The sequence below is a fragment of the Plecotus auritus genome (genome assembly GCF_963455305.1).
Source record: "Plecotus auritus genome assembly, chromosome: 4".
NCBI lineage: Eukaryota > Metazoa > Chordata > Mammalia > Chiroptera > Vespertilionidae > Plecotus > Plecotus auritus.
The window spans coordinates 1,447,439-1,467,404 of NC_137775.1; the positions used below are offsets into that span (position 1 = coordinate 1,447,439).

A 19,966-nucleotide genomic window follows, 5' to 3' on the forward strand; every position below is an offset into this window, starting at 1 on the left:
CGGCAAATGCACAGACGGACAGGAGTCCCGGGGTCCCAGGGCCGCGGCGGGTCCCGTGGGTACGGGTTTCCCTTAAGTGGGGGTTAGAGCTGGGGATTAGAAGTGTCGTTGACTTAGCCAGGGGTCCTCAAGCTTTTTAAACAGGGGGCCAGTTCACTGTCCCTCAGACCGTTGGAGGGCCGGACTGTAGTTTAAAAAAAAACTATGAACAAATTCCTATGCGCACTGTGGGCCCGGGACGCGTCGGCTGCTAAGCAGGACAGGCAGCGGCACCCGGCGGGCCGGATACATGTCCTCAGCGGGCCGCATGTGGCCCGCGGGCCATAGTTTGAGGATGCCTGACTTAGACTGTGGTGAGGGCTGCATAGCCTGGTGAATGTAAGAAAACATGGACCTATTCACTTCCGCAGAATGAATTTTTTTTATATTTTATTGATTTTTACAGAGAGGAAGAGAGAGGGATAGAGAGTTAGAAACATCGATGAGAGAGACACATCGATCAGCTGCTTCCTGCATACCTCCTACTGGGGATGTGTCCCCAACCAAGGCACATGCCCTTGACTGGAATCGAACCTGGGACCTTTCAGTCCGCAGGCCGACACTCTATCCACTGAGCCAAACCGGCCAGGGCTCGCAGAATGAGTTGTATGGCCTATGTATCATCTTAATAAAATATTTTTGAACAAATACATATTTATAGGAACATAATTCTTGGTTTCTGCTTTTTAACCACCTGATGTAACAAGAAGTGGTTGTTCTCAGTGCTTTCTGACCCAGTCTTTTCGGGAACCCAAGGCCCCAATAAAGAAAAAGTGTGATGAGACCAAGTGTCCGAGGGAAATGATTGAGCAACTCCACGTGCATGTTTTATGTAGAAACACAGGAAGGCCTCTCTTTGCTTAGGCTAAAAGCATGAATCAGAAGCGGGGTGTGTGATCTGTGAGCCAGCAAATCTATATATCTAAAAGCCTAAGTGACCGTTACAACCGAACGACCAGAATGACCAATCGGCCAGTCGCTATGACGTGCAACGAACACCAGGGGGCAGACGCTCAATGCAGGAGCTGCCCCCTGGTTGTCTGAGTGCTCCCTCCTGTGGCCAGCCAACCTCCTGTGGTCCCTCCCCACCCCCCCGCCCGGCCCTGATGTAGGAGGCGGGGGGGCCAGCAGGCCAACCTCCCGCGGCCAGGCCGAGGGACCCCACCTGTGCCCAAATTCACGCACTGAGCCTCTAGTTCTATCATAAAACAACACAGAGGCTGAGCACAGTTGGCGTCTTTTTCAGCCAAGATTGCGTGTTAGGTAATCGTCCAGTGGCAGCATAAAGAGCGCTCCCCACCCCGCAGCGACTACACGGTCTCAGAGGTTTACGTGAGGGAGGGTCTCAGAGCGCCGGCGACTGTCACGCACGCCTGTTCCCACCGACGTGTCCCTGCCTCCCGGGTGGGCTGTGTCCCTGCGGCGACTGCTTCTCTCCGGACAGGGAGGCGGGCCAGGCCGAGCCGGCAGGTCTGGCGGCTCCATTTCCTGGACAGACCGCCTGCAGGAAGCGTGGCCCACAAAACAAACAAACAGTAAAAGGGGGGCGTGAAAGTGTCCGAACTCGCCCCATCTGCCAAGCAAAACAACCGCACGGAGAACTGAGCCTCATGTGCCCCGCTTCCGGATCGCCTGCTACGGTTTCCACTTCGCTGTCGGAACGTTACGTGGCGTTCTAACCCTCGGGGGCCAGGCCAAGTTAAGAGCGAGGAGAAGACAAAGCAAATTTCCACACATTCTTACTGAGGCTTACTAAGCAATGTGTAACTGGGGAAGATAAGCATATAGAAGGATAACTCATTTTTTTTGTTGTTTTTGGCTTTTTTTAATAAATGCATTGGGGTGATATTGGTTAGTAAGATTATACAGGTTTCAAGCTCTATGATCCATGGTCGCTATATTGCTATACTGTCGCTATATTGTCCACCACCCAAAGTCACATCTCCTTCCGTCCCCCTACATTTACCCCCTTCACCCTGTGCTACTCTCACCCCCCGCCCTCTGGGGACCGCCGTCCTGTTGTCTGTGTCCGTGAGATTTTGTTGGTTGGTTTATCTTGTTGGCTCTTTTCTTCCCCCCGTTGCACATCCGACAGGCGGGTGACATCACAGGGGCCTCGACTGCTTCTGACCGACTTGCTTTGCCCAGCGTGATGTTCTCAAGCTGACGGCATGGAAACTGGTACAGCCTCTGTGGACACAGCATGGCGGTCCCGCAAACAATGAAGAATAGGGTTACCCAGCAACCCCTCTTCTGGGCATCCGGCCAAAGAAATGGAAAACATTGATTTGCAAAGATCTAGACGCCCCTGTGTTCATTGTAGCAGTGTTCATGGTGGCCAAGACGTGGAGACAGCCAAGGTGCCTCTGAGCGTGGTCGGGTGAAGAAGATGTGGTGATGCACACACAGTGGAATGCCCGTCGGCCCTGAGAGAGGCGAGGCGCTGCCACTATGTGAGGGTAGTTATCTGTCCGGGTCAGTCTTTCTTGATCGCCAAAGCTTGCTCGTTCCAGGCTAAACGTACTTCCAGTGCATAGGTGTGAACGCGGAGGCCATGCCACACAGGATGTGTGAGGCAGCTGGGAATCACAACCCATCAAGGCTGTCCCTCCCACTTCCTTGCACACCTGCCCTTACCTTCACAGGCGTGTCCCTGTGGGCAGAGGGCAGGAGGCGAGTGAGGGCGACACCAGCTCTCAGGAATGAGAGGTTTGCCATGTTCACATGGAGGGGGAGTGTACTGGCTTGGTCCTCCAAGATGCTTTCTTGCACTTTTAGAGGAAATGTTCTAGAAAAATGCATTCCATAGTTAAAGAATGGAAATCAAGTGTTTTCCACGAATTCCTTGTATTCTACTAGGAGCTGCTCTGGAATATGACCGAGGCTGTCCCTACCTGTGCAGACCTCCACAAGGGGTGGCCTTCAGGGCAGCGCTGTCCCATCTGCTGCCCCACGGCATGTCTCCTTCCAAATTAAAAAAATTTTAACATTTTTAAAAAAACTACTTCTAAAGCAATAGCATGCTCATTGGCATTAGTCGTATTAGCATTAGGAATACTAGGTCTCCTTCCTCCGTAGCAGGAGAATGATTTGTTCTTATTCGTTTTCCAGGAAGATGTTTCCTATCTGTGTTTTAAACGCATCGGGGTCAGGAATATAGAAAAGAACATGTTTTCAAACACCAATAAAGGAAGCCAGACTTGGGAGGGACCAGAATGAATTTGTAAGGGTTCCAGTAGGGAAGTGAGCAAAAAGGTGCAGCCAACAAGAAATGTTAGGGGCCTGACCAATATTAGAAGCTTTGACTATTACCTATTTTGGGTTTATCATTTCTTATAACTTTACTTGAAGAAATAGTCCATGGATGATGATGATGATGATGATGACGATGGTGAGGATACAGATGATGAGGGTGATGGGGGTGGAGGTGGTGACAATGTGGTGACAGTGATGATGGTGATGATGAGGGTGTTGGTGATGACTATGATGATGGTGGTGGTGACAGGGTGATGGTAATGATGATGATGATGTCGGTGGTGGTGATGATGATGGTGGTGATGATGGTGGTGGTGGTGACAGTGGTGATGGTGATGATGAGGGTGTTGGTGATGACTATGATGGTGGTGGTGACAGGGTGATGGTGATGATGATGATGATGTCGGTGGTGATGATGATGGTGGTGATGATGATGATGATGTTGGTGGTGACAGTGATGATGGTGATGATGATGATGATGTTGGTGGTGACAGTGATGATGGTGATGATGAGGGTGTTGGTGATGACTATGATGATGGTGGTGGTGACAGGGTGATGGTGATGATGATGATGATGATGTCGGTGGTGATGATGGTGGTGGTGATGATGATGTTGGTGGTGACAGTGATGGTGATGATGAGGGTGTTGGTGATGACTATGATGATGGTGGTGGTGACAGGGTGATGGTGATGATGATGATGATGATGTCGGTGGTGGTGATGATGGTGGTGATGATGATGGTGGTGGTGGTGACAGTGGTGGTGATGACTGTGATGATGATGAAAGTGGTGACATTGATGATAACCATTTTCTTTTCATTGAGCACTTTGTATGCACCAGATTCAGTTCTCATGTGTGTTACTCTGAAGTACAAGAACTCATTTCCTTATCAGAGCAGCTTTACAAGATTGGTGCTATGATTACCCTCGTTTTACATGTGAGGAAACTGAGGCAGAGGGGGTAACTTGCCCAAACCCCACAATAACCCAGAGCCCATGAGCTGAGCCGGTGCCGCCTTCCCGCTGGCGCACAGGGCGCAGCTCGGGTGTCTCCCTCGGCTGCAGCCGATACGCTGCCCGTTTCTATTCCAGTTTCACCGCCTGCGGTTGTACTTCTGGGAGCTGTTCTTCGTTTCCTCTCCAGACCTGCCCGTTTCTCCCCCGATGGTGGTTCGGAGCCCTGTCTCAGCATTGGAACAGGCCGTGGATTCTCCTGGCCCCGGCCCCCGCCGTCGGGGAGTGCGCGTCCTGGTGCTGTCGCGAATGTAGTCTCTTGCGTGTCTCTTCTCTCCGTGTGGTCGTTTTTTACTCTGACGTCGTTTTCTGTGGGACACGAATTGGCGCGGGTGGTGGCACGTTCCCTCCGGTGGATCCGTCCCTGTTTCTGGCGGTCCTGGCTCCAACCTCCCCAACGTGTGTGACCCCAAAGCCTCGGCCGCCTCCATGCCCAGGAGGGGATGCCCGGACACGGGGCTGCGTTTGGAGCCCCCGTGGCCCCCGACTCTGGGTGTGGCTGTGACAAAGGGCCCCGCTTTCTTTCTCCTCCCGGACCAGCTCGTCGCTTTCGGGTGCGCCTGCACAGTAACCTTTCCCACGTGGAACTTTGTTAACTCCCGTGAAAGTTGGGCGCAGGAAGAGAGATCGTGGGGTGCGGTACGTGAAGAAGGAGCATCATGACTTTTGAGACAAGAGAACAGTTTAATTTTCTCCTGTCAAACAACGGGGTGGTTTAATCATCTCAGCCTTTTAAAGCCTCAGACTTTTAAGTTTCCTTCCATCTCTGACATGATTTCTCTTTGCAACGCCACCCACGCCCGGGAGAATAATAGCGCGCTAATGTTCTATTCTCCCGGAGCTTTTTATGCGGGAACGCCAAGCACTTTGTAGACGCTGCCATTTATCCTGACAACACCTTTGCACGCCCTGGAAACCAACTTGTGAGCAGAAAGTTGGTTTAATGGAAATGAGGCCCCAGGTACCTACCTCCGAGCACGCGGGAAACAGAAGGTCCGACGGTACCGGGACCTCATCCACAGAAGCGCCACCAGCAATACAGGGAAGGCCTGCCCCCTGTCCAGCCCAAAAAAGCCACTGTCTAACCTAAAACGATCGGTAAGAAAGCGCATCGCCGTCCTAAGCAGTCTTGAAGGGGCAGGTTTAACACGAGAGCGTCGTGCTTGGCTGTTTTATGTCCTGGGTCTCGAGGCCGCACGGCTGGCGAGGGTCCCTGTGGCGGGAGAGAAGCCAGCGCCCCCAGCGCCGACTGGCAGGGCCTGGGCATGCGGGGCACGTGTTCCCGGAACACGCCGCCTCTGCCGGCACTGGGACCCCTGGGGATGTGGAGCAGGTGGCAGTTAGTCATCCAGGCAACGGCACCCCAAGAACTGGCCCTGGGGCCCCGGGTGCAGGAGCCAGTGAGCCCCCTCCTCCCCCCGGCTCCTGTAAGAGATGGAGATGAGAGGCTGCCCCGGACCACGTGCCGCTGGCTTAACCCACGGCTGCCCCTGGACTTGACTCCCGATGCTTCCGGAACCCCCCTCCCCAGACGGTCACGGGGCTCCCTCCTGCGCTCCCGTAGCGCCTCTGTTCAAACGCCCGCTTGGCAAAGGGGCTCCCGGCCTCCCTGACCCACCAAGCTCCCCCTCCCCGGGACCCTGCGGTGCAGCACCCACACCAGCCCACACGCCTCCTGCCTCTCCTTACCGCCCGTCTCTCCGGGGGGGAGGGTTTGCTGCTCAGGTCCTCTGTCGCCAGGACCCAGGGTGGCGGCTCCCCCAGGGGGACACGCGAGGGGACCCCAGCAGTTTCTGGGGTGTGGCTGTGTGTCCTGCGGCTGGCGTGGGGACCCCGGCAGTTTCTGGGATGTGGCTGTGTGTCCTGCGGCTGGTGTGGGGACCCCAGCAGTTTCTGGGGTGCGTCTGTGTGTCCTGCGGCTGGCGTGGGGACAGGGCTCTGCAGTGCTGTCATCTCTGTGAGCCACACGCTTGTCACACTCTGTAGCCGCTGGAGTTTGGGATAACGCAGACGCTCTGCCATCCGTGGATGGCCTGTGTGACACGGGGCCCGGGACCACGGGAGGCTTCAGAGAAAGGTGGCCCGTGCGGGGGCCTGGAGATGGGAGAGGAGGCTGGAGGCTGGGAGGGCGCGGTGTGCGCTGTGCTCGCTGTGTGGGCCTGTCTCAGGGTCCTGCTGGCGTTCACGGTCTGGAGTTTGGGGATTTTGTCATCTTTTCACTGGAATGCATCTTCCGGGGATATTTTTCAAGAAACATGCAGGCGGCATATTTGCTGAAAACATACATACATCTATGACTTTCATATGGTCACAGGGGTATGTCTGTTGCCTTCAGACAGCTTGGCTGCGGAGATGATCCTTCCGTTACCAACAGCAGGCGCGTCCCCTGCCTCCGGCGTGTGGGTTAGCGGACGCCCGAGGCCTGTCTGTTTGCCCTTCCCATGGCCTGGGCGCGCTTCCTGCCGATGACCCCGCAGTAAGGCTCTTTGAAGACAGATTCGAGGACCTCAGACGCAGGGCAGCTCTGAACTGATCCCCGTGGGCCCCACCGAGCAGGTGGCCTGCGGAATCTACGTCAGAGCTTTGCTGAGACTCGGCATGATCCCCGGGAACCGGATCCATGTGGTTGGGCCCCAGGTTACCCATCTGGGCTCCCAATCAGCTGAGTCTTGGGTTACTGCCCCCAAGCATGTGGGATGATTATGTTATTATTATCTTTATCTTTAAACTAGAGGCCCGGTGCACAAAATTCATGCACGGGTAGGGTCCCTAGGCCTGGCCAGCGATCAGGGGCCGATCGGGGCCTTCCTTCGTTCCGCGCCGCCCCCTGGTGGTCAGCGCACGTCATAGCGAGCGATCCAACTCCCGGTCTCCCGGTCGAACTCCCGAGGGGACACTTTGCCTCTTATATATATTGATGCAATATATATAAACACAATCCCTTTTTAAAAATAGATTCCCACCCTTCCGTATCTGAGAATACTGTACCAGTAGGCAATGTATCCCAGTATCCCGCTGTTTTCTTCCATCTCCCGTGTCTGTCCGTTAGAATAAAGTCAGGATGAAATAACATCCCTGCTGTATTCCCGGGATTTTTCCATCTAAAGAAGGTTGCTATTCAGTTTCACTGACATTGACTTTTAACTGGAGAGGTTTAAATATATCCCCTTTGCTCTAGCCTCCCTTTAATTAGCCTCGTTTCAAATGATAATTCTCTTTCTTTATATTAAACGTTCATAACGCTTACATAATATAACTGACGAAGAAAGCGGGGCCAGCTCATGCCCGTGGGTGTCTCTATTCGGCCCTCAAGTGGTTTAAACTTCATCTGGGGACACCAGTGCCTTTGGGGGCCCCCGTGTCCCTGAGGCCAGGCCCCCCGTCCTCTGCTGTCCTCTTCCAGGCTGTTTGCATTTCCACTACCTCATCCACATGCTGGTTGGCTTAAAAATGCACTTTTGACCCCAAATGTTACCATGACACCCCCCTCCCTTTATCCCGGCCTCATCTGTCGTGTCACTCTCGGGTCCCCACGCCGGGCGGTGTTGGCGTGGAGAAAACTGCTGTGGGAACCACACACAACTGTCTTCAAACCGTCACCTTCCTCAAAATGCATGCCATTTCCCGCAGCTCCAAGGGGAGCCGGCAGACTGAGCTTTGCGTCGGGCCAGCGCCCTGCACCCCAAGTGCCCCCTGAATTGGGTGGGGCCAGCGCCCTGCACCCCAAGTCCCCCCTGAATCGGGTGGGGCCAGCGCCCTGCACCCCAAGTCCCCCCTGAATCGGGTGGGGCCAGCGCCCTGCACCCCAAGTCCCCCCTGAATCGGGTGGGGCCAGCGCCCTGCACCCCAAGTGCCCCCTGAATTGGGTGGGGCCAGTGCCCTGCACCCCAAGTGCCCCCTGAATTGGGTGGGGCCAGCACTGTGAGCTGACGGGCGGGCACCTTCCATCCTGCACACGGTGGGGATGCTGGCCGGCCCTGTGTCGGCAGCCCCGGAGTGTGCCCAGGGCTGTGTGCGCATCTGTGTGTACGTGGAACCGAGAGGCATTGTTCTCATGTGGAATTCAAACAGAAGTGTGCTGCAAATGAAGCTGCTGGAGGCCAAGCACAGGCTTCTTTATTTAGGGTCCCACAGGACCGGCCGAGGGTGGCAGCACGGTCACCTGTGTGTTCGGGGCACTCGCTAGCAGCACAGAGGCCCCAGGGTCATGTGACCTGGAGCTCTCCTGGCGAGAGTGAGTGAACCTTAACCTCTGGCACCTAGTGGGAGTGACACGCGTGGGAGGTGCAGGGGGAGGGGCGCCCAGCTCTCCGCACAGCGGGGCCGCAGCAAGGCCGTCCCTGTGCTGCCTCCTGTCATGCCAGGCGGGCCCAGGACCAGCCTTTGCGAACGCTCACCTCGTGCCAAGAGGAGACTCTGTGGGATTATCCGACACACTCAGGGAAGTTATTCGGTGCCGCTCAGCGACATTGGGAAGGTTACAGATGATGAAATACACAAACCTGCGGTTATTTAGTGCACATCTGCGGGACCACCCTGAGCCCGGGGCCTGGGAAACAGTGCCATCCCGAACCTCTCGTCCCCACACCAGCGATGGGTGTGCACGTGACAAGACCGTCCTGTGTGGCTCTCGGGGACTTTGGGGTTTACTAAGCCTTAGCTCTCCTAATTTATAGATCGGCACCATCCTGCAGGCTGTGCTCACCGTAAGGCATTAGAAGCGTTACAACGAACCGATGGGTTATTTAAAAAGCGACGGGACTCGATGAGACGCGGGTCCCTGCGGGCGAGGGGGTCACCGGGGGCTGCGTGTTCACCGGGTGCCAAGGCGCAGGGACCTCGTATGTCATAAGCGTCTCGGCATCGGTGAGTTCCTTCCTGTCCCGCTCGCTTTCCCGACAGAGGACCTGTTTACCAGGAAAGCATCTGGATCCCATCGCTCTCGTCTCCATTGTGGACACGGCGGGATCTGGAACCACTTATGACGTCAGCGTCTGTAAGTGGCACTTAGGGCGCGGACAGGAAATAAGAGTGACGGACGGGCTGGCTGTCCAGAGCCACCGAGGAGTGCGAGTCCACCTTCCTTCTTAGGGCATTTTCTTGGGTCTTAATTCACAGCTCAGCGTCTCACACATCATGTAGCAAATAGAAAGCAACAGAGTGCAGTCCGGCCCGTGTGGCTCAGTGGTTGAGCGTCGACCTATGAACCAGGAGGTCACGGTTCAATTCCCAGTCAGGGCACATGCCCAGGTTGTGGGTTCGATCCCCAGTGGGGGGGTGTGCAGGAGGCAGCTGATCAATGATTCTCTCTCATCATTGATGTTTCTCTCTCTCCCGCTCCCTGCCTCTCTCTGAAATCAATATATATTTTTTTAACTTGTTCTTGCCTAGTCTGAGTCTCAGGGGAAAAGCAGAAATGCGTCCATATGCATGTGCCGGGGAGCTGGTCTTGCGGCGAGAACACTCTCACCACCCCCCCTTCGGGTCCCACGCCACAGGGGCAGATCCCAACAGCGACGACGCATTTCACGTTGGAAGGGCTCGGTGTGAGTCAGACAGCCCTGCTCAGCACGGAGCCAGTCTCCCTCTCCATCGCACCCCTTTTAACCCTCTACCTTAGAGAAAGCTAACATGTGGCTGTTCTGTGTGACGCTCTCATCTCTAAGGCTAGTTATGGACAGCCGTCCACACGGTCCGTGCGTCTGCCCTTTGTCACGCCTGGAATTCCGCGCGGACACGGTCACTGACCTCCTTGGACCCTGGGCCAGAGGATTTGGGGGACCGCCTCCATTTCTTAAATCTGGACTTGGGTTTATTCATCCTACAATTGCATGGCAACATCCTTCCTCTTCGCCATGGATCATGCCATGGGCCGCCCTCAGCTGAGTCCCTCGGAGATGCCCGGCCACGACCTTCCCTCACGAGGCAGCGGGCCAGCCGGGCCAGCCAGATCGGTCTCATTCCAGGGCGTCTCTCAGGCTGGTGGATCAACTGGTGTTGACTCCAGCCACGGGATGTTCTTGATTATTGGTGCTCACATTCAAGCCGGAAGTTTAAACCAACCTCCTAGGGCAGTTTAGGAGATGAGGCTCCATCGTGGGAGAATTTCTGCTGGTTTTCCACGTCCCCTTCCCCACCCCACTTTCACATGTGGGGACAGTTAGGCCTCCTCCCCAGGCAGGGCTGCTGGGGGGTCTCCAGGCTGCTCGGGGCTGTTGCTCAGTTCAGGAGGCAGGAAGGGCTGAACTCGGGCCAGCCTGCCCTCGGAAACCACCTGTGCTGCCCGGGGCCACTCGCCTCAAGGAAGGGGCCCCCGCCTCCGAATCAGGGGTGACCCTGACCGTGAGCGTGCTCAGTTCATGGGAGCACGAGTGGTCCAAATACCTCCCCAAGTACATGTGACCGCGTGCTGAAAGTCACACGATGCTGAAGTGCTTGGAACAGAATACAGACGCTGCCCCAGCCCCTCTTGGTCTTGCTTCCAAGAAACGGCCGCTTCCAAGCCTCTGCTCCTGCTTCTCAGGCTTTTATTGCCTTTGTTCTAAAGAACACATTGTGATTGCTCGGCGGGTCCTTTGTTTGCCGACTTCACAGCCGAGTTTCTGTCGTGGAAATGAGGACTGTTCTTGGCAGGCAGCCGCCCCCTGCCACCCGCTGCCCTGCACCCTGAGAGCCCCGTGCCCGGTGATCGAGGCGATTGCTGGGCAGAGCGGTGCCTTGGCGATGTCGGGTCCCTGTCCCTATTCCTCGTGCCTGAGCCAAACAGGGTACTTGGATTCCATTTCCCCTCGTCCGGCTTTTACTTGCCCCGCATCCATGTTGGCCTTGCTCTCACGAGCTTCCGTTTTCAGCGACACCACGGTCTTGTTTCCAAGTGCCCTACCCGATCTGTCACCGCTGACCACCCGGTTTCCAAACTTATTCCCAACACACGTCGGGCACGCGATCTCAGCACGCAGGCCCTGCCCCCCCCCCCCCAGAGCGCTCTCCCATCCTCCGCTCTGCCCCCCTGCAGGGCTCCCCCTGGACTCCCAGCGCCTCTGTCCTGTGAGGTCTCTCTCCACCCCACCCCCCTCCGGCCTGCTCCCCTTTTCCTCGGTTGACCCCTATGTTCTGGCACATCATCTGGGAGCTTCCTGGCAAAGGGTCCCTGGCGTGAATAGTTTGTGGCGCAGAGGCCTTAGGAGACAATCGAGGGGAAACGCTTTATGACACGGGGCTTGCTAATGGTTTCCTGGATTGACACAGAAAGCACAGGCAACCCAAGACAGGGGGTCAGTTGGGCTTCATCGAAATGAAAAACTTGTGCGCGCCCAAGAGCACAGCAGACAGAGCAAAAAGGCCCCCCACGGAATGGGAGGAAATACGTGTGAATCATAGACCTGATCAGAGATGGTTGTCCAGACTACGGGTCAACAACCACAATACCCCACAGCCCAATTCAAAAGCGAGCAAAGGCCCTGGCTGGTGTGGCTCAGTGGATAGAGTGTTGACCTGCAGACTGTAGGGTCCTGGATTTAATTCCGGTCAAGGGCACATGCCCGGGTTGCAGGCTCGATCCCCAGTAGGGGGCGTGCAGGAGGCAGCCCATCCATGATTCTCTCATCATTGATGTTTCTATCTCTCTCCCCCTCTCTCTTCTTCTCTGAAATCAATAAAAATTTTTTTAAAAAAGTGAGCAAAGGACTTGAGTAAACATTTCTCCAAAGAAGACGGACAAACGTTGAGTGAGCACAGAAAAGATGCTTAGCATCCCTGAACACAGGGAGACCCAATCAGAGCCACAGTGAAGTCCCACCTACTCTCACCAGCATGGCTGCTGTTTCACAGATAATGAGAAGAAAACGCGTGTTGGTGAGGACATGGAAGCATCGGGCCCCTGTGCGTTACTGATGGGAATGGGAAGGGGTGCAGCCGCTGTGGGGATGGGATGGTGGTTCCTCAACACGTTCAATGTAGAATTGTCACACGATCCAGCAATCGCTTCTGGATATCAGCCTCCACAGACATGGAGGCCAGAGGCCAGAGAGAGAGAGCTGTGCATCCGTGTTCCCGGTGGTGTAATTCCCAGTCGTCAAAAGGCGGGAGCGGCCCGTCAGGGGTGAGCGGGTAAGCAAAGGCCATCTGTCCATCCAGGGGAGGAGGGTGCAGCCTCAAAAAGGAAGGGCTTCCGACATGCACTGCGGTGCAGAAGAAGCGTGGGCATGTTGTCACGTGAAATAAGCCAGGCTTAAGGGACACATGCCGTATGAGTTCACGTGTATGAAGTTTCTAGAAGAGTCAGACTCACCGACAGAAAGTGAATTCCAGGTGGCTTCCAGGGCCTGGGGGAGGGGATGGGGAGCGAGTGTTTAATGGGGACAGAGTTTCAGTTTGGGAAGATGGAAAGTTCTGGAGACGGACCGTGGCAATGTCTGCACAACTATGTGAGTGCATGTAATGCCACAGAACCAACCGCTTTAAACTTGCTAAAATGGTAAATTTCATGTTGTACTAGTACTAGAGGCCCAGTGCACAAGTTTGTACACGGTGGGGTCCCTCCGCCTGGCTGGTGATCGGGGAGGGACGGTGGGAGGTTGGCGATGGGCGCGCACTGACCATCGGGGGCCGCTCCTGCAGTAATATGTGCCCCCTGGTGCTCAGTGTGCGTCGTAGCCACCGGCCGGCTGTCCGGTTGTCTGATTGCTTAAGCTTTTATATGTAGATACGCACTAGAGGCCCGGTGCACGAAATTCGTGCAAGGGGCTTGTCCTGCTGCAGCGGCGGCAGCTGCCTCTGCCTCCACATGGTGGCCTGGCACCTCTGCCTGTGCCCCCACCGCCGCCACGGCTTTGTCGGGAAGGACGTCCGGTCTAATTAGCATATTATGCTTTTATTATTATAGATGTGCCATGGTTTTAAATGATTTAGAAGTTGGGAGCAGTCAATAACAGGGAACTATTTGGGTCACAGATGTTGCATTTCATTCAGATGTTCAACACCATCTTGGCGCCTCCTCTCTTCCTTGTCCTCACGACACCCCTCTTGCCTCCGCCCGTCTCCTCCTTTTCCCAACGCAAAGGGAAAGGACTGCCTTCCATGCTCCCCGAGGGGACGCTCCTCACCCCCATCCGGTTCCCTCAGGCGTGGCCGGCTCCGAGCCCTGCATGGTCTTGTCCATCGGCCTCAGGTTCCCTCACTTCCGCTCCTTCCTCCGTCACGCAAGTTGTGCTCGGAGCCTCGTTAGCCCGAGGAAGGTCTTCCCCTCCAGACGTCACCATGTTCTCAAACAGATGCACACACATGCACACACGTGCACACACATGCACACTCACACGCACACATGCGCGTACACGTGCACACATGTGCACACACACGTGCACACACACGTGCACACAGACACCCTATCAGAACTGTTCTCACGGGCACCAATGTGCCGTCTCAAACCCAGGACCTGGCTCTGGCACAGCTTTTGGAAACCCGCTCACAGCTGTGACAGCAGCGCCCTGCTCCTCGCGCCAGGCGGGTGGGCACACTCGTGGCTGTTATTTCCTGTGTCGTTTCTGTCCTAAGAGAAGAAAGAGCTGTTCCAATAGCAATTGTGTGCTCTTTGCTCATTATAATTCTTCTCATCTCCATCGAGTCGTCCCTACGTTGCAGGTTAGGGTGAGAGGCGCCACACAGGGCAGGCTGACCCGAACAAAAGCCCTTCAGAAGTGGAGTCTAACTTCAGGCCCTCCAATGATGGCTCCCAGCATCCCCGGCGGGTCCGAAGCAGGGGCTGGAGCTGATGCAAGGGCCTGGCCGTCACGGCTCCGGATCCAGAGTGGGGAGCCGCGCGTGTGGGCCTCTGTGTGCCCCACACCGAGGTCAGCTGCGGCCCTGGGCACCGTCTGATGTCCAGAGGGTCTCCCTGGATGGAGACTCCCCCTGGGCGTCTCCGGAGCAGCCGACGTTAACCCATGTCCCGTTGTCCCTGCAGGCAGCTGCCTCCCCTTCGCACCGACAAGTGGGAGCAGAGGGCCCGCCCTGCTGACTCTGAGAAGCAGGACCGACGCCCGGGAGCAGATGAGCGATGACCCGGCCGCAGGCAGCCCGGACTCCCGCCACGCCCCAGGTACCCCGGTCGCTTGCCATGACCCCCACCCCTCCCTCCTCTCACGTCTGTCCTCGCTCCGAGCAGGAGCCCCGGGCAAGTGCGGATCGCGGTCCCCTGTGCGAACGCTGTGGTTCCCTGTTCGGATGGAGCCCAGAGCGGGCAAGGGCCGGCACGCCTTCTCTAAAAGATGCCTCAGCGGCTGTTTCTCTGCTTTCGTCTATTTTTGAGGGCTTATCCGACTGGCACGCTTCCTTTGTACCCGTTGTTTTGTGGGGTGAGGTCACACACCTTGGTTAACACCACGGCCAAACGAGTCATCGAGCACAATGACGTGTAACGTCCTGCTTGGCTACCACGCCAGGGCGCGTTCCACGCCAGCACCTCGCATCTTCTCCCGGACCGTTTCTGTGGCTCGGCGGGTATCGAGCAGAAAGGTCCTGTTTTATTGGAAACATTCCTTATGAAACGAGACCGTGAGAGCCTTGGCAACAGAGCTCCTCAAACAAGGAAGGAGTGTGTGTGGCCGCCGTCACAGCGATCAGCCCGTGCGTGAGGCGTGTTCATCGCCCCAAACGCAGCTCCTGGGCGGGCTGTGCCTGCTGCAGACGCACTGTGCCCAGCGCGGGGGGCCGGAGCCCCGGGGTGGCGCTCACGCCTCCCCCCACCAACGTCGTGTGGCTCTGCTGTTTCTGTCTGGGTCCCGGGAGCCCAGTGAGAACCTCCATCCGGTGCTGTGGCCTCGGCTCACACTCAGGGCGGGGGATGGAAGACACAGAAGCCTCCGTGTAGTATGGGGGCACCATCGGGAGACGCGGTGGGCGCGTAACTTCCGCTCCTTCCTCCGTCACGAAAGTTGTGCTCGGAGCCTCGTTAGCCCGAGGAAGGTCTTCCCCTCCAAACGTCACCCTGTTCTCAAACAGATGCACACACACGTGCACACATGTGCACACACTCACATGCACACACGTGCACACGCACACACACATGCACACAGAAACGGACGTGCACAGGAGGACAGCAGAGGAATGGTCCCGCTGACTGGTTCCTCTGGCTTTCGGCCCAGGCCCACTGTCCAGGCGGGAAGACGGGGCTGTGGAGGGAGAAGGAGAGCGGGTCTCTGGTGTGTTGGGGCGGAGCCTGTCAGACGGGCATCTGAAGGATGCTGAGTGGACAGTGAGATGGGTGCCCCTGGGCGGAGGGACCGACGGGAGCCTGGAGTCATTCGAGGGTGGCGTTTGCCATCACTGCTCCAGTGGAGATGCCAAGAGGGCAGTGTCCTGGCCGCTGAGACCCGTGCCCGCCCACCCGCCCACCCGCCGCCGGGCACTTAGAGTGCAGGGAGCAGGGATGCCGCAGGGAGGGGAGGGGGGGAGGGCACCGCTGTGCATGGCCCAGAGGCCAAGAGGGAGGGCGGTTCAAGGAGACAGCGAGCAAGTGGGACCCGCACAGAGGAGGGACGTGGTGACAGGACTGGCCATGTGATGCCGCGGGGCCCTGGCCGCCGCTGTCCCGTGGCGGGAGGCGAGCCTGCAGCAGCGGTCCCAGGGGAGATGAGGTCAGGGGGACGGCGTGCGCGCGCGCAGAGGCCTCCTCCAGGGGTGTCTACAGACTGCGGGGAGCCGGCTGGCAGGTGGGGGCGCCGGGGCTTGTTCCTGGTTCACAGGGGGCAGCGCGGATCGGAGAGGCCAAGGCCAGGGGTGGGCAAACTTTTTGACTCGAGGGCCACCATGGGTTCTTAAACTGGACCGGAGGGCCGGAACAAAAGCATGGATGGAGTGTTTGTGTGAACTAATACAAATTCAAAGTAAAGGAGCGGAGGGGAGAGCAAGAGAACCCTCGCTCTTTCGGCTCCGCGGGCCGGATAGAACAGCCGAACGGGCCGGATCCGGCCCGCGGGCCGTAGTTTGCCCACGGCTGGGCCAAGCCCACAGGCGGCGAACAGGGCGTCTCACAGCGAGGGGGGAATCTCTCTTTTCTGCAGGAGGATTGACCCCCAAAAAGAGAGCATCTCAATGGGAGAGACCGGCCCGGCCAGCCGGCGGGGCTCAGTGGTGAGCGTCGACCTGTGACCCAGGAGGCCCGGGTTCGATTCCCGGTCAGGGCACAGGCCCGGGTTGCGGGCTCGATCCCCTGCGCGGGGTGTGCAGGAGGCAGCCGGTCCGTGATTCTCTCTCATCGTTGATGCCTCTCTCTCTCTCGCCCTCACTGAAATTAATAAAAACACGTTTTAAAAGGAGTTTTCACCAGTTTCACCAGGAAAGGACCGCAGAGCTCAGGCCGCGTGCGGGAAGGGTCTCTCAGTGACGGGCTCGGAGTTTCCCCTCAGTGTTTGACTGGGGGGCGGGCAAAGCCCCATTAGGTTTCAGCAGAGAAACATTTTCACTTCAGGGGAAAGCGTGTTACGGAAATGAGGCCGGAAAATGAACATGGCTTTCCGCCGGCTTCCTTTTCAAAGGAGAGGTTTCTCCCGGGAGCTCCGACGCTGCCCCAATGGAAGGCGCCGCGGGCACGGAAGCTGCGGGCGTGTGGAACCGTGTTTCCAGGGGTCGGTGTTCTCGGGGACAGGTTCTTGTTTTGTTTCCGAGCCTGATTTTGTCCTGACTTTGCATCTCCACTGTCAACAAGCCGCCTTCTTCGCAGCCTCCGTCCACTCCCACGTGGAGGGGACCTGGGCCTGGGACACGGCCATGATGTGTGCCCAGGGGGGATGCACGGGGCCAGTGAGCCAGGGGGCAGGGCCAGGGACCCAGGGGGCAGGGCCAGTGACCCAGGGGGCAGGGCCGGTGAGCCAGGGGGCAGGGCCAGGGACCCAGGGGGCAGGGCCAGTGACCCAGGGGGCAGGGCCAGTGACCCAGGGGGCAGGGCCAGTGAGCCAGGGGGCAGGGCCAGGGACCCAGGGGGCAGGGCCAGGGACCCAGGGGGCAGGGCCAGTGACCCAGGGGGCAGGGCCAGGGACCCAGAGGGCAGGGCCAGGGACCCAGGGGGCAGGGCCAGTGAGCCAGGGGGCAGGGCCAGGGACCAAGGGGACAGGGCCAGTGACCCAGGGGGCAGGGCCCACGCTGGTGGGGGTGGGGGGGTGGGGAGCAGGAGTCTCTGTCAAGGCCAGTGATGGTGAGGGTGACACAGGACGTGCCCGAGGCTTCATCCTGAATCCCCCTCACCCTCACCCTCACTCACGGAGGCCTGCACCTCTCACGGTGCACCCGTCTGCTATGAAGTGACGCCCCAGAATCCAAGCTAAACCTCGTCCCCATCCCCTCTCTGAATACGAGGAGAACCACAGGTGTCGGCTCAGGCTCCTTTGCAGGCTCCCAGCACCCGGAGGCTGGGGTTGGTGCTCTCTCTCCTGGAAGCAGGTGGATGGGGGTGCGGCTGGCCGTGAATCCCGTCCTACTGCCCCCAGGGCCCCTGGAGTCACCCTGCCCGCCCCCGTCTTTCCACCTACAATTACTGAGCACAAAGGGCCCTGGTCAAGGGGTGACTCATCTTAAGGGCTTCGGGGATGATGCAAGCGCCTGCTTATCAGCTCATCTGGGTGCATTCAGCCAGCCGACAGGGTGTAATTAAGATCCATTAATTCCGTGCCTACTTAGAGAGTGCTTGTTTTCAAATCCTGGGACAAAATGGTAAACAAGCCCCACTCAGAGGTCACGGCCCAGCATGGCAACGGGCCAGGCTGCCGCAGGGCCGCGTGGGGAGGAGCTGGGGGGTTCGGGCAGGGGGGCGGCGCCCCCTTAATCCAGGCAGCGCCAGCCACCGTCACCTTCAAGGTCCTGACACTGATCTTACCCGGCTCCACCGAAGCCACACGCGGTAGGTGGAAAGGCTCATATGAAGCCAGGTCTGAGGGATGGAGCACCGACGTGAAGTCTACATGCACGCCACGCGCCAGTGTCCTGTAACCCACATGCACCCTGCCCGCCCGTCCGTACGCTGCAGACACGGTGCCGTTGGGGGATGTGTCTTTGTTTAGCATGACTTCAAACCCAAACAATTCAGCTGAGCTGATTTTAAATAAGAACAGTATAGACAGGAGTCCTGTGTGACGTGGCCTCCTGTCCCTGCCGCCTCCCAGCACGCCCACCGTGCAGGTCCCCCCGACGCAGGTCCCCCCCACACAGGTCCCCCGGGCGCAGGTCCCCCCCACACAGGTCCCCCCCCCCCACGCAGGTCCCCCCCCACAGGTCCCCAGGGCGCAGGTCCCCCCCCCACAGGTCCCCCGGGCGCAGGTCCCCCCCCCCACGCAGGTCCCCCCGCCCCACACACACAGGTCCCCCGGGCGCAGGTCCCCCCCACACAGGTCCCCCCCCCCACGCAGGTCCCCCCCCACAGGTCCCCAGGGCGCAGGTCCCCCCCCCACAGGTCCCCCAGGGCGCAGGTCCCCCCCACCCCCCCGGCGCAGGTCCCCCCCCCACAGGTCCCCAGGGCGCAGGTCCCCCCCCCACAGGTCCCCCAGGGCGCAGGTCCCCCCCACCCCCCCGGCGCAGGTCCCCCCCCCACAGGTCCCCAGGGCACAGGTCCCCCGGGCGCAGGTCCCCCCCCCCACACACACAGGTCCCCTGGGCGCAGGCCTCCCAGCACTCCCACCGTGCAGGTCCCCAGGGTGCAGGTCCCCAGGGCGCAGGTCCCCAGGGCGCAGGTCCCCCCCCACAGGTCCCCAGGGCACAGGTCCCCCCCCACAGGTCCCCCAGGGCACAGGTCCCCCCCCACAGGTCCCCAGGGCGCAGGTCCCCCCCCCACAGGTCCCCAGGGCGCTGGTCCCCCCCCCACAGGTCCCCAGGGCGCTGGTCCCCCCCCCACAGGTCCCCCGGGCGCAGGTCCCCCCCCACAGGTCCCCCGGGCGCAGGTCCCCCCCCACAGGTCCCCAGGGCGCAGGTCCCCCCCCACAGGTCCCCAGGGCGCAGGTCCCCCCCCCCACACACACAGGTCCCCCGGGCGCAGGTCCCCCCCCACAGGTCCCCCGGGCGCAGGTCCCCCCCCACAGGTCCCCAGGGCGCAGGTCCCCCCCCACAGGTCCCCAGGGCGCAGGTCCCCCCCCACAGGTCCCCAGGGCACAGGTCCCCCCCCACAGGTCCCCCGGGCGCAGGTCCCCCCCCACAGGTCCCCAGGGCGCAGGTCCCCCCCCCCACACACACAGGTCCCCCGGGCACAGGTCCCCCCCCACAGGTCCCCCGGGCGCAGGTCCCCCCCACAGGTCCCCAGGGCGCAGGTCCCCCCCCCCACACACACAGGTCCCCCGGGCACAGGTCCCCCCCCACAGGTCCCCCGGGCGCAGGTCCCCCCCCACAGGTCCCCAGGGCGCAGGTCCCCCCCCACAGGTCCCCAGGGCGCAGGTCCCCCCACACAGGTCCCCAGGGCGCAGGTCCCCCCCCACAGGTCCCCAGGGCGCAGGTCCCCCCCCACAGGTCCCCAGGGCACAGGTCCCCCCCCACAGGTCCCCCGGGCGCAGGTCCCCCCCCACAGGTCCCCAGGGCGCAGGTCCCCCCCCCCACACACACAGGTCCCCCGGGCACAGGTCCCCCCCCACAGGTCCCCCGGGCGCAGGTCCCCCCCCACAGGTCCCCAGGGCGCAGGTCCCCCC

At 59.2% G+C, this 19,966-nt stretch overlaps 1 protein-coding gene across 2 annotated transcripts in view; it reads left to right on the plus strand.

Annotated features, from left to right (window-relative positions):
• PDE10A (phosphodiesterase 10A) overlaps nt 1-19,966 on the plus strand; it is a gene marked incomplete at its 5' end in the record, with an annotated part of 246,935 nt that overhangs the window by 72,907 nt on the left and 154,062 nt on the right. For both annotated transcript variants that reach the window (XM_080666608.1, XM_080666606.1), the window contains one exon: nt 14,269-14,403. In XM_080666608.1, coding sequence (XP_080522734.1) covers nt 14,355-14,403 — 49 coding nt within the window. The remainder of the gene's footprint in view (nt 1-14,268; nt 14,404-19,966) is intronic.